The 16,614-nt window shown below is 51.8% G+C and overlaps 1 protein-coding gene across 3 annotated transcripts in view; it reads left to right on the top strand.

Moving 5' to 3' along the window:
* Ctdspl (CTD small phosphatase like) overlaps positions 1-10,433 on the top strand; it is a 117,675-nt gene extending 107,242 nt beyond the window's left edge. For all 3 annotated transcript variants that reach the window (XM_050141505.1, XM_050141504.1, XM_050141506.1), the window contains 3 exons: positions 998-1,090; positions 4,878-5,063; positions 6,981-10,433. In XM_050141505.1, coding sequence (XP_049997462.1) covers positions 998-1,090; positions 4,878-5,063; positions 6,981-7,106 — 405 coding nt within the window. In that variant the 3' untranslated portion in view covers positions 7,107-10,433. The remainder of the gene's footprint in view (positions 1-997; positions 1,091-4,877; positions 5,064-6,980) is intronic.
* The last annotated feature ends 6,181 nt before the right edge of the window (positions 10,434-16,614 follow it).

The raw sequence follows: 16,614 nt of genomic DNA, 5'->3' as shown, positions 1-16,614 counted from the left end.
CATCCGGGTCCTGCGTTGTGTTCACACTTTGCTCAGCCCAGAAGCTTGATTCCGTTGCTCAGTGTGAGAACTCCTATTGATCCTTCAAGGTCAAGGCCAGATGTGATTCTCTGTGACTCCCTCCTCTGGAAAGGAGAACTGTCTTTAATGTAGATGCCACCCCCACCGCCCTGCTCCGCCCCACCCACCCCCTGCCCCGTGATGGGTGTTGTATTCGCTAATTTCTGTGAGTGTATGTTCAAGGCTGTGAGCCTGGCAGGGGCAGGCCTATATCCATCCCATTCAGCCTTGGAGCAGTACCCAGCAAAGCGCTGTGGCCTAGTAAATACGTTGTGTTTTTAAAGAGATAGGCTAACTTAAGTGGAATTTATTCAAGTTTTAATCGGGTCCTCCCTCTTCCCACTTCTTCTCCCTGGGTTTTCTTTCTTTCTCTTCTCCCAGTTCCCCGAGACTCACTTCACCTCCAGAGACAGGAGCCTTGTGGTCCTGTGTGGCCCGACTGTGGGAAAGAGATGCCCCTTGCCACTCTGGAATACTTTCTGTGTTCCCACATAAGCAGAGTAACCTCCATGGTATTGAGCAGAAAATCTCCAAGCATCTTAGCCCCTGGGCCTTTTTATGGGGTGGGGGGTGAGGGGGACATTCAGAGTAGAAGGCAGCAACTAACCCTCGACTTCCAAAAGCACGGCACATAGGCTGTGGCCTGCGTCCACATAGGACTGACTCACAGTGTCAAAAACCACATGGGATGAATGAGCGGCTTCACCTGAACACAGCACAGCTGTGCCCCACCTGCTAGTTCTGATGCCATAAGGCCCTCGGCACCGTGGTCAGCTTCCCTTTCTCCTTGTGAGGGGTGTCTGCTGGCATACCTGGCACCTACATCCAGCTCTCCAGTCCAAACCTGGCAGCAGGAAGAGGCCCCCCTGGGGCAGCTCTGGATGCCCAGGCTGTCCAGCTGCTGTGTGGCTGATGCCTGTGTCTCCTCCCGTTGCAGGTGTATGTGCTGAAGCGCCCACACGTGGACGAGTTCCTCCAGAGGATGGGGCAGCTCTTCGAGTGTGTGCTCTTTACTGCCAGTTTGGCCAAGGTGCGTCCTGCTCCCCGCCCCGCCCCCCCCCCCCGCAGACTCCCAGCCATTGCCCCAACCCCTCCTTCCTCCACCAACCCCCCCCAAGCTGCCAAGAGCCTTTTGTTAAGGTGGAGGAAGCTATTTTTGAGGTGACAGGTTCCCACCCCAGATGGGATGGATGCAGGCCATGTGCATACTGCCAGGCTGAAAGGCTTCTGGTTACCATGGTGACAGGGAGGGAGTATTTAGAACAAATGCTCCATGAAAGTTGTTGTATGCAGCCACCTGAAACCAGTTATCCACAGACGAAATCACAAGACCTGTCCATTGTGACTGCAGAAGGTGGCTGCCCAGCACAGGTGGAGATCCCTCACCAGCCGGATGTTAGAGGTCTCTGTGTCCCTGGGTTTAGTGGCCACAGGTCTGGGGGAGGAACGAGTAGAGACAGGTATCAAGTGTCCCTTGCAGGCATGGGCTGATGAACGTTCTGACTGGCTTAAGGAGCTGCCTGCTTTCTGGCGACACCTCGGTTTCCTCCTGTCTAATTGGGTCTAATTCCATCTGCTCGATGGAGTGGATTAAATGAAGTCGCCCGCGTGGAGGCTTAAGCACAGCTCCCAGCTCCTATTAGGCAGTCGTTCCTTGAGCCCCTGCCATCTTTTGTGCACTGCTCTGGGTACTGTCACAGGGTAAGCATTCCTGACGTTCAGTATATAGGATCGTACATGTTGGTGACAGGGCTCATTGGTACCATGCTGTGGGTAGGGAGGGCAGGCCCCCGGCTCCTCCGAGGTCTGCCCACCATGAGTCTCACAGAGTCACGTAATCCACTTGGTAGCATCCACAGTGTCTCCATGAGCACCTCAGAAACTCTGAACAGCCCCAAAGATGAGCTCTGTGGCATGCAAATTAACCTTTTGTGTGCAGAACTCCTCTGGGAGCCACCAGCAGCCTCCTCCTTCGTGGCCTGCCTAGACAGCACCCACATTCTTCTACCTGTTGAACTTATGACCTCGGGTCCTCAGCACTGCACCGCTGGCTGGGGCATTCCCATCTGGGTGTGTTCTCCATGCTGGCCAAGGCAAGGGCCACCTATCGAGCACACCGCCAGCCTCATCAGCTGGCCTCGCCGCGAGCTGCTGAGGAGAGATCCCACATGTGGGCTTTGTTCACTTGTACAGAAAACAGAGCATGACCTCAAGGAAACAGTCTTCCCCAGTGGTGCCAAGACAAATTGTGTGCGCAGCCTCAATGGTCCCTCTGATGCTGCTCAGGGATGCTAAAGAACCTGGAGTAATAAACAGCCCAATAGCAAGGCAAGGATTGCACCAGCGCGCTGGGCTGGGGCTTGTTTTTCCTCGGTGAGATTGAAAACACTCTTCCCTGGCATTGTCCCCAGCGTTCCCCTAAACACCCTTGTTTGGGCCGCTCTTCCTGGGCTGCTCCCGCCTGCCCCACCATCTGTTTTCCTAGCCCTATTTCAGTGTTATTCTTGCCCTGCAGAGCCAGACCCAGTCCCTAGTGCAGCCTTGTAGCCTTTTCGACCCCGATGGCCAAGTTGTAACAATGTGCGGTCGGGGTTCTAGCTCTCTATGATGAGTTTAGCTCAGCGCCCGGCCTGCTGCATCTATACAGTGAATCTTCCTGCCTCCTGCCAGGGCCTGCGGGCGCAGCCCACCGCCTCCTGCCAGGGCCTGCAGGCGCAGCCCACCGCCTCCCAGACTCCACGGTATCTGCGACTTGTCGTACATCCTGTCGTTCATTCTCCCTCCACACGTGATAGGGCACCAAGGACACAGAAGAGAAGAGATTGTGCCCCTGCCTCGGGCACCTGTAGGCTTCATCCTAATCTTGCAAGCCTGGAGACCCCCAGACACTTCCCTAAAAGGGGATTGGCAGGACTGGAGAGATGGCTCAGCACTGGCTGCTCTTGCAGAGTACCTAAGCTCAGTTCCCAGCACTCACATGGGAGCTCACAACTGTCCCTAACTCCAGTTTCAGAGGATCCAATGCCTTCTCCTGGATCCTGTGGACCCTGCACACATACGGGGTGCCCATACATACATACATGCAAGCAAAACATACATAAAAGCAAACCAACCTTAAAAAAAAACAATCTTTAAAAACATTTAAGGGATGATCGCCACTTCTGGTGGTAGCGATGAGGAGAAAATGATCCATCCTTTTTCATGCGAGGCAACCCTTTGTAGAGCGCTCACACGCCCCTTAGGCAGCTTCATCCAAATAGTGCTCTGAGCTGCTTGGTCAGTGGGAAATGCAGCTGCTCCTGGACTCTGCCCCACTCGGGATGTCCTGGGAATGAAAAGGACTTTCCCACGGACCCAGCTGCAGCGCATCTACTCCGGCCTTGGTGACTCAGCCTCAGGTGTTCGCTCCCTCCCTGGAAGGGCTGCAAGCCCTGGCTGTGGGCCTCACTTTGGTCTTGCTGGTAAATCCAGGCCTCGAGTGAGGCCTGAGGGACAGGGCAGCAATGGGATGTGCCGTGTGCCCTGTACTGACTCTGAAGACAGTAGGCCAACACTGGGAATTTAAATCAGGGCAGCGGTAGGATACGCTGCGTGCCCTTCAGTGGCCAATGAGCTGGGAGGGGAGGGCTAGCAGGAAACAGGAGCTTCCCAGGCCGGGAGAACTCGTCCAGGAAGATGCCTTAGATCTAAAGAAATGAAGGTGGGAGTCAAACTATTTTTGGAGATGAAACTGACAGGAACTGCTGACGGATTCGATGGGAGAGACCTGTAAGAATGCAGTGCTCTCTGATATACACGGAGAGGGAAATACCACAGTCCTAAAATACCTCCAGCTATTCGGTCCTTCTTTCACAAGCGGCCTAAGAGGCTGATGAGATGGTTCTGTGGGTCAGGGCACCTGCCATGCAAGTCTGGCAATGAGGGAAAATGGTTCCAGAAAGGTGACCTCTGGACCTCCACGTCATTGTGCACTTGTGCACGTGAACATAGCAGCAACGAAATGATTTTTAAGTAAAAAAATTGAAAGTAAGTCCGAGAAACTGGGAAGGTGTCTCAGTAGGTAAAGTGTTGCTCACACTTCCCTAGAATGCAAAGAACCGGGCGTGGCAGCCGGCGTGGCCCTTGCAGGTCCAGCACGGAGGAGGCAGAGACACGGGGTTCCTGGGGCTACTAGCCAGCCAGTCTGACTGAACTGGGTGCTGCAGGTACAGGGAGAGACCCTGACTCAAAAAGCAAGGTCAGGGACAATAGAGAAAGACACCGACGGTGACCGCATGTGTCCATGCACACCTGTACACGCACACAACCAAGACAAGGAGTAGTCTAGGCAGTTTCTTACGGGGCCATGGATCTGCACTTCGTAACGCTGTCTACTTTTCTGAATTACTCAGAAGAGCAGGCCTTTCCCTCCTTCTCCCTCCTCCCCTGACACTTAGGGCCGCCTGTCTTCTCTCTAAGGTTTCCCCCACCCTCACCCCACCTGCCATGCAGCTGCCTGCCTCTGTGTGACTTTTTTTTTTCTTAACATGATTTCCTCTAGTCTCCTCTGGACAGCTGCCAAAATTTACAGCTTGCCAGACCTGGGGTTTTTCTTTCCAAATCTAATAAAATACACCAAACAAAAAGTCCGGCCTGATGTCATGACTCATGCCTGTGATCTCGGCACACGGGAGATGGTGGCACAGGAGGAACCTATCCTGGGCTGCTACATGGAAGATACCTTAACCTCCCTACCTCCCCGCTGAAAGGGGTCGTGTGTGCTGGTGTCCTAGGTGGATTTCTGGCTCTTCCAGCTTCATAGAGACTCTTGTTTCCAGTATGCAGACCCTGTGGCCGACCTCCTGGACCGCTGGGGCGTGTTCCGGGCGCGACTCTTCAGAGAATCCTGTGTTTTCCATCGTGGGAACTATGTGAAGGACCTGAGTCGCCTGGGACGGGAGCTGAGCAAAGTGATCATCGTGGACAATTCTCCCGCCTCCTACATCTTCCATCCGGAGAATGCAGTAAGTAGTCCAGAGAACAGGCTGGGAAGCTGTGTCTGCCTCTGGCCTGCCGCTCAGGCGCCTGCCAATCAGAACCCACTCTGAACATCTGTGCAAGGGGGGGCTCTGGTGAGACTGTGTAGACCAGGCTGGCCTGGAACTCACAGAGATCCGCCTGCCTCTGCCTCCCGAGTGCTGGGGTTAAAGGCGTGTGCCACCAAGGCCTTATGTCCCTTTTTAAGTCTAGAATTGTATGTCTCTACTATTATAAGGGGGACATGACCATATTCAGCTGAAAGGTAAGAATAAGCCATCAAACTACTGCCTCACAGTTAAATATGTTCACATTGCCGGGTGTGCCGGTGCCCGCCTTTGATCCCAGCACTCGGGTGAGTTCAGGGCCAGCCTGGCCCACATACTGAGTCCCTTTAAATGAGTAAAGAGATTCATGTTAACGAGTCAATCCAATTCCACCTAGTGCACCTGGCCGCTGTCTCCAGCAGATGGGGCTGTGTCCGCCGCTGCCACCGTTCCCTTCCACACGGCCACACGGTATTAGCTACCGTATACATTGTTCATGTTGCCATCTTGACGTGTTTTCTGGGATGTGAATTGGTTAAGTCAGGATCCAAAGAAGGTCCCTGCATTGCTTCATTTAATGTGTCTCCGTTCTAAGCATTTCTTCTCTCCACATTGTTTCTTCTCTGTCATTTATTTGTGGAAAGTTTACTAAGTTGTCTTAAGGGAATTTTCTATATTCTGGATTTAATGGCTGTTAGTAATTAATGTTTTTTAGCCGCCTTTCCTCCTTCAGGCAAGCAGTTAGACTTTCTATTTGCTATTTGATTAGACTCGGGCTTCTTTTAAATGTTTTCCTTTTTGTAGTTTTATTTTTAATTACCTGTTTGAATGTATAAGAGAGAATATGCACATGAGTGTAGTACCTGCGGAGGCCAGAAGAGGGCATCAGATCCTCTGGAGCTGGAGTTACCGGTGGCTGTGAGCTGCCTGATGTGGGTGCTGGGAACTGAACTCAGGTCCTCTGCAAGAGCAGTACATGGTGCTGCCCTTAGCCACCAAACCATCTCTCTAGCCTCTCTTTGTAATGTTTTAAAGAGCTTATTTTGTTTTTATTTGCATCTGTGCATGTGTGTTGCATGCATGCAGTACCCATAGAAGTCAGGAGAGAGCACTGGATCCCCGGAGCTGAAGTTACAAGCGGTCATGAGTCACCTCGTGTGGGTGCTGGGAACCAAACTCGGGCCCTTTGGGAGAGCAGCAAGGTGTCCTAAGGACTGAGGCATCTCTCCAGCCCCCTCTTTTTCCTTTTCTAACAAGAATATGTCACAGGGAGTGCTGTTGACATGAACCTAGCATGAAGGAGGCTCTGGGTTCAATCCCAGGACTGAAAGTAAGTAAATAAATACCTTTTGTATACCTTTTGTGTTTTTATTCTCTTCTTGGAACTCCAAGCTTCTCTCCGCTCCCACCTCTCCCTCCTCCTCTATGGAGAACTAAAGGGAACTCTCTTTTTGCCGGATCTTCCGAATGCCCTCAAATTCGACATTTCCATGTTTGCCTGGTTGGGCAGGAACTCTCTGCTTCTCTTTGGCACACAGCTTAAAGCACTGGCCCTAAGTAGAGTCTGGACCGGTGTGCCTGGACTGGGCTCTGTGGTTGGTGGTTGTCAGGTAACCTAGGAGTGGCATCCAGGGCTCCCATGACAGCGGGCCAGTGCAGTGCCATAAAGAGCTTTGGAAATGGGCATCTTCTGTTCAGCGGGAGCACTCACTGGGGCTCGCTCACACACCCTGGGGACGTCTGCCTCACTGAGCCGCCCCCTACCCCTGACTTTGGACCAGCTGCTCTTGGTGCTCGGGAGCAAACAAGGGACGACGGTGACGGTGTCACCCTTGGTCCCGACACGCTGTCTTGCAGGTGCCTGTGCAGTCCTGGTTCGATGACATGACGGACACGGAGCTGCTGGACCTCATCCCGTTCTTCGAGGGCCTGAGCAGGGAGGACGATGTGTATGGCATGCTGCACAGACTCTGCAGCAGGTAGCCCCCGCCTCGGGGCCTCGGGGCCACAGCCCGTCCCCACCTGTGCACTCTGGAGCCCCTGGCTCAGGGGACCCTCCCGGCCTCAGCTTTCTGAGTGGAGCATGAGCCAACTCCATGCTCCGGGTCACAGGGTGAATGTCGCCATTGCCTACCTGTTTCGTTTTGGGTTTGTTTTTTTTTTTCTTTTTTAAAGAACAGAAACAACTATTTTAACGGAAAAAAAACTCTTTTAATAGATTTCATAAAAGGACATGCATTTTACCAGATTCGATTTTCTTAGAACATACCAAAAAGAAAAAAAAAAGGAAAAAAAAGAAACCTTGGTCTCTTTCAGACGCCCTTTCAACTGTCCTCCCTCCCAAGAGACAGCCCGTCCCCTTTGTCCGGGTTGGGGCAGCTGACCCAGCTCAGAACCTTTTTCCTACAGGGTGAAGTGCCTTTTTGAATGTTATTTTAAGCTGAGAGTTACTTTTGTATACGACCTATTTCCAGACATCTTTTAGTCTTTTACTGTCTTCGATACGCTAAGACGACAAACAGGAGAGTTTTCTAGAACCTGGGAGCCTGTGTGTGGTGGGGTGAGGGTAGGGCCAGGGAGAAAGCGGTCATGGGAGCCTGCCTCCCAACAGGTGCGAATGTCAGCCTGTGGCGTGTGACGCTCGTAGTCCCCACCCGTTTCTGGCCCGTCCAGAATGTACCTGCCCACGGCCCCATGCTTTATGAAGCAACCAGTCCCTTTTATCACGATTTCCGATGTTGATAAAATTTGTCTTGAGGTTGCATTTTCCCCTTGAACGGTGACGTTAGGGTCACATCTGCTTTCCCACAACGGTCACACGTCTGTCCCGTGTGGTTTCCCTGTTGTCAATGGTTTGAGGAGAGTAGTCACAGAAAACCCTAAAACCCTTGGACTGCCAAGTCTTTCCTTCCGAAAGCTGGGTACACGTGGAGCTGTGTGGGACTTGCTGCTACCGCGCTGCCACCAAATGGAACTGACCAGCGGCTGTTACACTGTTCTTTGCCACTGTGCCTATGCTCAGAATTCGCTCACCGCTACATTGCAGGCTTGGACAGGGTCAGAAACAGGTGTCCCGCCCGCCCCCATCAAGCACGGCACCAACCGTCTCCCTTCCTTGGCCCTGGCCACCAAGAATGCCGAAGGGCACAAAGGGGTTTTTTAAATAAACAACTTAATAAATAATAAAGGGCCAGAGCAGCGCTCAGGTGTGGCGTCCACTCCCCACCGCAGCCAACATCAGAGCCTGTGGAAGAGCTCCCCGTCTCGCCTGAGAACCTGTGGCCTCGACCAGCCGCCACCTCCATGTGGCCCAAGTCCATCTCAGCCTCTTTGGAAGCACAGCCTCTTCGAGCCAAGGGTTGGGGAAGCCTGTCTGAATGGAGTCTCTTTCCAGCCATTCCCTGTTGGGTGTTCAGCAGTGCTGTGTTAGCGTCTCTCCCCTGAGAATGAAAAGAGCCCTTTTCGCGTTGGCACCGTTGCCTTAGTCCTCTGGGTTGGGCCTCAGCCAGATTTCTGCTGGGAGTTGCTGGCACTAACAAGACTCAAAATCAGGGGTCAAACTTAAAAAAAAAATTTTTTTTTCCTTTCACAAAATAATGAAGCCAGCTACCTGGCCTACCTTCCCACAGTGCTTTGGTCTGGGAAACCACTGTGCATTCAGAGCAGAAATACAGAGGGATCATCAGATCTCCTGACTTTCTGAGTGTTCTGAACCCAGCAATCCCTGTGCCAATTACAACAGAAACTGCCCCTTTACGAAGCATCACCACAGATAACAAGTTCCGTGGCCAATCCACATATGCCATAAGTCCTCACGGAAACCAGTCCTCCTTAGCCGATCCCGCTGCCTTAAGTGTCTTGGGTGTTGCAGTGTCTGCCGCGTATTGATTTCCATGCAGAACGAGGCCCGGATGAGAACCTCAGATCGTCCGTCACCTGCGCCTCTTGCTGTACCGGTGTCACGGGCCTCAGTTTGGAAAAGGGGGCAGAATGGACTGAAATTCCAGAACATTTCAGGGGAAGTGAGCCTAGAAACAGTGCTCCACTTCAGACAGGTTCGAGTTCTGGAGCTGCGCGTGGCCCTGCCCTTGAGGTACCGGGTGGGGAGCCCTGTTCCTACCACCGCAAACATGGGATGTCTCGGGTGCGTGGCAGGGCCTCTGAGGCTTCTGAAATCCGCACCTTATTTGACCAAGCTCCAAAATGCCAATTTTTCTTTCTTTAAAAAAAATCTGCTTTATGTACATAATTGAAAAAAATCTATATTTTTTAATCAGTTACTTGTAAATGAAGCAATAGAATTCTAACAAGGCCAAGAAAGGAGACGAATGTGTGAGGTTTATTTTCTTAAGGTAAATACGGGTATTGCTTTTGATTGTTAGTTTATTAAAAGTGTGGGCTTGAAAATATATCAGCCACTTCTGTGTGCCATATCCTCCCCCACGTTACCAAAACACTCCACCTCCTTAGCCAAAAGAAACAGCTGACCTCCCAAGTTCCATGATCCTCTCAACTCCACGTTCGGACCACTCTCCTAGACATGTGCTTTCCACGTGAAGGTCTGGGACAGGAGGCTTGGGATTTTGGACTCCAGCCTACGCCTTTTGCATGACCTCAAATGGGGGTTTCCTGGGCACCCCGACCCCAGATGATGTTAGTGTTCTGTCTTCCATTCGTTCTTGAATCCTCCATGTTGGTCTGTGGTTTCACGCACTAGCTGTTTGTAAACAATGTGTTTGTGCCCTAATAATACCGCCTGTTGCTCACGGCAGTTGGTGGGGATTCCTTTGACGCGGCGCAACGTCGATGGGATTGGGGACATGAGAATGTCCAAATGACACTAACTTGTCATGGTTACAGCATTTGAAGTTGGGGTACGAAATGAAACCTGGACGTGTGTATAGCCTGGCAGCATTTTTACTACCCTGGTTTCTAATAAAATCCGGAAACACACAGCCCTATTGGTCAAACACTCGTGACGTGTGTGCCTCTGCTTCTCATGGTGCTGTGCTGGACAGCTGGCACGCCAGCGGTTGAGAAGAGCGAATGGCCTCCCCTGCGCAAACTTGCTGGCTGCCTCTGCTCCTGTGTCACTGTGTATCTGACCGTGTCTGTCCCTAGAGCCGCCCTGCAGATGGACACCCCAGCAGTCGTGATGCTGGCGTCTGGGGGGGTACGGTTTTCTGCTGGATGCTTGTGATGATCCGGCGCTGCTTGGGAAATACTACATGTGGAACATGCACGATTCTGGGGACAAGTGTTGTCAATCAGTGATTTCCCTCCTGCCAAAAATAAACTCATGAAACTGCACTGTCTCATGGTTGACCTGCTTCTCCAGAGGTATGGCCTGTTGTGGGGTTTTTTATGTTTATTTTTTTCCTTCCCTGCACACCACACCCTTCTGTGGACACCGTGGGTCTTGAAGTCGTTCTCACTTCTACAGAGCAGGGTGGATGGGAGCCGGGCCACAGCACTCAGTGCCAGAGTTCCTGACACCTCGGGTAAGAAAACCATCCAACTCAAATTGCTTATAACTTGAAAAGGGGCAGCTGCTCAGCTGTCTGGCCCTCTTTCCCCAGACAGGGGCATGACTCCATCCTCGCATAAGGACTCCAGCCCTACCAGCCCTTGGGATGGAGATAGAGCCCTGAGTACCACATCGCCCCCACAGGTCCTGGGTATCTTCCCGTCCCAGCAGATCTGCCCAGCCAGACAGGGTCACTTTGCCTTAGCCTGACTCTGACTTCAGCGTGCCCCCCCCCGTCCTTTGCTTCAGTCTGCTCCCCAGTCCTCTCTGCTCCCACATCCTCTGCTGTTTTACACCCCACAAACACAGGCTTGTGTCTGCCTACTGAGTGCCCAGGCAGGTGGAGAGAAGACAGTTACAAAGAGGACACTAAACTGGGACTCAGGTTCCCTGAAATGTGCCCTGCCCTTTTCTAGTTGTGACGGGAAGAATGGGAAGAACGGGGCAGAGGTAAGGACAGCCTGGGAGTGACAGAAGGCTAGCTGGCAGTCGGTGAGATGGACAGGAAGTGCCTGTGGACTGTGGTCAGGGTCCCTGTAGTATCCAGAACAGGATGCTCGAAGCCCAGAACCTCTAACTAGTGAGGCATCAAGCTAACCCCAGAACAGGCTGGACCCTCAGGCTATGAGACAGAGGCATACAGGCCCCTAAGCTTTCCAAACAAAACCCCATCGTATCCCATGTTGTAGCTTGAGTGCATTCCTCAACACTGCCACACACGCGCACACACACACACACACACACACACACACACACACACATCGCCTGGACGCTCTTAAAGGTACCTGAAGGGTGGCAGCTCGGTGGGTGACGAGACTGCTTGCTGAATCATAAGGCCCCGAAATTGAAGCCTCAGCTCCTACATAGGATACAAGCTTCTAAAGCAAGCGTAAGTGCCTGAGTTCAGTCCCTTAAATGCCAGGAGTGGTGGCATGCCCTTCCAATCCTAGACCTAGGGCAGCAGAGCCTGGCGGATTGCTGGGACTCCCTGGAAGTCCAGCCTAGCCTACCTAAATGGTAAACTCTAGGCCAATGAGAGACCTTGACCAAAGGCGGTAGACAGCATCCTGAGGATGACATTCCAATCTCCCACATGCATGTGTACACGTGCGCCTACAAATGGAAAACACAAACATGCTCATACACCCCAATACGTCTACAGAAGGAAAGGGCTAGGCTCTTCAAAGCTACCTGGGCACTTTGACTCTGACCTCTCAGAAGGGGAGCCTTCTTTCAAATACAAAGTGACTAGAATATGTAGTCAGGGCTGGGAACAGCTGGCCGGCTACAGAGGAGTGGGAAATTTGCCCCCAAACTGTCCCAGGCCTGGTACCCACACAGCGCAGCTGCCATGTGCAGGGTTTTGGGAGTTGCCATACAGCTTTCTTTGTGAGATGCTTTATACGTGTTCACTGCTAAAAGGGAACCTAGAAAAGCACAGGAAGTCCTCCCTGGGTGCTGGGAGCCTTTCCATGGCCAGAGCATCATCTATGCTAGCTGAGAATCCTGGTTGAGCGTCTGGAGCGATGGCTCAGCAGTTAAGAGCTCTGTTGCTCTGACGGATGTGGGAGCACTTCCCAGCCCCCTTATCAGGTGGTCACACCCTATAACTCCTGTTTGAGGGGTCCAGTGCCCTCTTCTGGCCCCTGTGGGTACCAGGCACATACATGACACAGAGACACATATGCAGGCCTTCACACCATACAGGTAAAATTAAAATATTTTTTTGTAAACCTTGGCTAGGTCAAGTGAATGGGAGCCCAGTTCACCTGCCGGGAGCAGGACACAGCTATTCACTCTCCTGCATCAAGGGTGGGACCGTGCTCTGCCCCAAGCTGTGTCCTAGCTATGTACTCGCGGACACACTCCCCTTCACTGCTCCGAGAAGACTCCGTGAGGCAGCTTGCACTTGGAGAGGCCAGTGATTCATCTGCCCTGAGTACCTTACAGTCCCCTGACACCCACAGGACCTGATTCTCCGGGAATTCCTGCCTTGGGGGTTGAGTCATTTCTATTTCCTTGTCCTGCAGCCAAATGTGAGGACCCAGCAGTCACAGAGGTCGGAGTGGAAGGGACAAGAACTGGAGGATCCCCAAGTGCTCCAAGTTGTTAGCAAGGCTAGAGTCACATGACCCTTCCCATGCCTCTGTCCTCCCCCTGCAGGGAGATTGCACACCAGCCTGGGGAGACTAAGCAGAGATCACCTGGGGCTGTGGGGTGGGGCCTACCGCTACTCCCTCACTAGGTCAATATTGACACGAAGAAGGTAGGGCCCTGGAGATAAGCTGGCAAGAACATAGAGCCCCAAATCCCTGGAAACCCACGGGTTGGGGGTGCAGAGCCAATTGGGCCAGAAGTCAGTGGGATGAGGAACTTAGCAGAGAGCACAGCCAGGCAAGCCCAGCTCATCAGACTCCAAACTAACAGCTAAGGATTAGGGTGGGTATGTCCACAGGGGAGGGGTGACCAAGCAAAGAAAATGAACCAGAACCTCTTTCTTGCTCTGGGGAAGGAGAGAAAGAATGAGTACCCTGTCCCTCAGCCCTCGGTATTGAAGTAACTGAGCCCACCCCTGGTCTCAGTCTCTCTCTCTCTCTCTCTCTCTCTCTCTCTCTCTCTCTCTCTCTCTCCCCCCCCNTCTCACTCTCTCTCTCTCTCTCTCTCTCTCTCTCTCTCTCTCTCTCTCTCTCCCTCCCTCCCTCCCTCCCTCCCTCCCTCTCTCTCTCTCGTCATAGGTGTAATGGCCACGAGATGACCCAAGCCAGACACCAAGAGTCAGGTCCTAGTCTGCCTGCACATCTCCAGGTTCTGCAACCACGGGTCAAGGGTTCGGGGATGGGGATGGGCACGTGAGGGGTGGGGTGGTTTTGCCACAGAGAATTTTGAGAACTTTTGGAGGAGCTTTGTGTCTACCATTAAGCTTCTGGGGCTGGATTGCAATAAATGGGGGCATCTTTCCCAAACTGGAGGTTGGAGGGGTATCACCCCCTGGAAAAGAAATGTCAGTTCAGAGAGAGAGAGAGAGCCTGAGGTCTCTCATCAGGGGGTGCCAGAGTAGGGCAGAGAGCAACTGTGGAGAGAACTCCGTGCCCTGGTTCCATATAGAACACATGCCTGCTTGCACACACACACACACACACACACACACACACACACACACACACCATGGGACAAATCACAGCAGCACACTATCTGACTAACTGCTGTTGCCATCAGCTGTCATCCTTAAAGGCACAGCACTGACGGGGCCTTGCCCTCAAGGGGCCCACATTCTACCTGGGCCCACAAGTCCCGGAGAAGGACCCAACCAACCGAGTTCCAGTGGAGGGCATGAAGCAGGAAGCAAGAAATGGCTGGATCAGGAAACTGCTTCCCCGTGGGCAGTCACGTTAGATTCAGGGGAGGCTGGCGGGCCCCGGGGAAAAGACACCGGGCAGATAAGCGGTGTGCAGAAATTGAGAACAGAATGTGTTGGGTGCCTTCGAGCTACGGAAAGCCCCACACAGCTAGAAATCATGAATCGTGGAGGAGCGCCCAGATGTGCAACTGGAGGGAGGTCCAGGTAACGGGCCTCATTCTTGCTCTAGCATCGGAGGCTTGGGGACAGCAGGAAGGGGTTAAGAGGTTTGGGTGAGATGCCTCCCTGTAGCTGATCAAGATCATGGGAACAGAAGGTGCGATGGTGGAGGGGGCGTAGGGAGTGTTGCTCAATGAGTATTCAGAATTTATAGAGTGTAAGCTCCAGTTTTGATTCTCCGTGTGTGTGTCTGTCTGTCTGTGTCCATCTGGGGGAACAGAGGAGTGACATGTACACAGGTGTAGCTTCCCTCGCAGAGGCCAGAGACTGACATCTGGATGTTCTCCTCAATCATGGCTCCACCTTATTCTTTGAGACAGAATCTCTCACTGAGCCCAGAGATCACCTAGGATCTTGTCACAGACACCCCACTGCACCCCCAGTCTTAGTGCTGGGCTACAGGTGTGTGCAGCACACTCGGCCTTTACGTGGATACCAGGAATCCAAATTCAGTTCTTCAGTTTCTGCAGTGAGTGTTCTACCCACTGGGCAATCTCCTCGGCCACGTAAAGTTTCTCTTTGGGAAGCGGGAGAGGTAGAGATATGAATGGATGGTGGTGATGGTCAGTGTCCCCATACCACAGAATTGTACACTTAAAAGTGTAGGGTGACCGGGTGGTGGTGGCACACGCCTTTAATCCCAGCACGCAGGAAGGAGAGGCCGGCAGACCTCTGTGAGTTGGAGGTCAGCCTGGTTGATGTACTAAGAATCTGTTTCAAGAGGAAACAACAGCAAAACTAAGCCATGACCTAGATACAGATGGTATAAAGGAGGGTGTGGGGGCTGTGGACCAACACTAGCTCATCGTCTTGCAGGAGGGGCTTAAGCAGCCCTTGATTGTGATTGTTGGAGTGTGGTAAATATTTTTCTTTTGTTTTATGAGACAGGATCCTGCGTAGCCCACACTGACCTGGAACTTGCAATCTTCCTGCCTCTACCTCCCCAGTGCTGTGATTATAGACAGGTGCCTCTATGCCCTAGGATGGTTTTAAAAAATAATAAAAATGTTAATGTAATGTGTTGCTTAAGATTTCATTCAAAGCCAGGCAGTGGTGGTGCACGCCTTTAATTCCAGCACTCGGGAGGCAGAGGCAGGTGGATCTGTGAGTTCGAGGCCAGCCTGGTTTGCAAGAGCTAGTTCCAGGACAGGCTCCAAAGCTACAGAGAAACCCTGTCTCGAAAAACCAAGAAAGAAAGAAAGAAAGAAAGAAAGAAAGAAAGAAAGAAGGAAGGAAGGAAGGAAGGAAGGAAGGAAGGAAGGAAGGAAGATTTCATTCAAGTATACAATGTATGTCGATGATATTTAGCCCCTACTCATCCACCAACCACCTCCCAAGCCCACCGCCACACTCACTAGTCCAATAGAATGACAGGTTTGATGTGTTCAGTTAGCTTTCTAGATATGCAGGTTTCGCAGCTCTGGATTTGACTAACTTGAATAAGAAGACTTGAGGGAAGGCTATGATTACTAAACATGTTTAGACTGCTTTTCTCGTCTGTCCCCGGGTGTGACAACTGTGCACAGTGTTACACTGTTTTAAGTGTTACAAGTGACCTAGACATGATTGATTAAGTGTAGGGAAGGGGTGGGGGCTGTGTGTCAATACTAGCTCATCATCTTGTATGAAGTGCTTAAGCAGCCTTTGGTTTGGATATCCCGGAGAGCATAGTCTTCTTACAGATATCAAGGCATGGTTGTATTTTTATAAAACTATGGGAGGAGCCTCAAAGGCAGACTTCCTGGCACACAGTCCCGTAATCAGCATTCTGAGGCTGAAGCAGGATTGCCGCAAGTATGTAACAGGCCCAGCTCCCAAATAATGACACATAGATTTCTTATTAATTATGAAAGTTTGGTCTTAGCTTAGGCTTGTTCCCAACTAGTTCTTATAACTTAAATTAACCATTTATATTAATCTATATTCTGTCATATGGCTTGTTACTTCTCCCATCTGGCTGGCAAATCCCACCTCTTTTTCCCCCAGAATTCTTATCTCTTCCCAACAGTCCCACCTGTCCTCTCCTGCCTAGCTATTGGCCATTCAGCTCCTTATTAAACCAATCAGCAGGAGCCTTGGCAAAGACACTTCTTCACGGTGTCCAAAAAGAGTATCCCACAACATGAGTATGAGACCAAACTGGGCTATATATGGAGGAGGGAGAGAGAGAGAGAGAGAGAGAGAGAGAGAAGAAGAAGAAGAAGAAGAAGAAGAAGAAGAAGAAGAAGAAGAAGAAGAAGAAGAAGAAGAAAAGAGAAGAGAAGAGAAGAAGGAAGAAAAGAAGGAGGCAGGAAGGAAAGAAGGAAGGAGGAAGGGAAGTAGGAAGAAAGGATGAGGGAGGGAGAGAGGGAGGAAGGGAGGGACGCAGGAGGAAGAGAGGGAAGAGG

The sequence above is a fragment of the Alexandromys fortis genome, unplaced genomic scaffold (assembly GCF_014885135.2).
Source record: "Alexandromys fortis isolate MF-2015 unplaced genomic scaffold, M_Fortis_MF-2015_v1.1 scaffold_44, whole genome shotgun sequence".
Lineage (NCBI taxonomy): Eukaryota > Metazoa > Chordata > Mammalia > Rodentia > Cricetidae > Alexandromys > Alexandromys fortis.
This window is presented reverse-complemented; position numbering and strand designations above follow the sequence as displayed.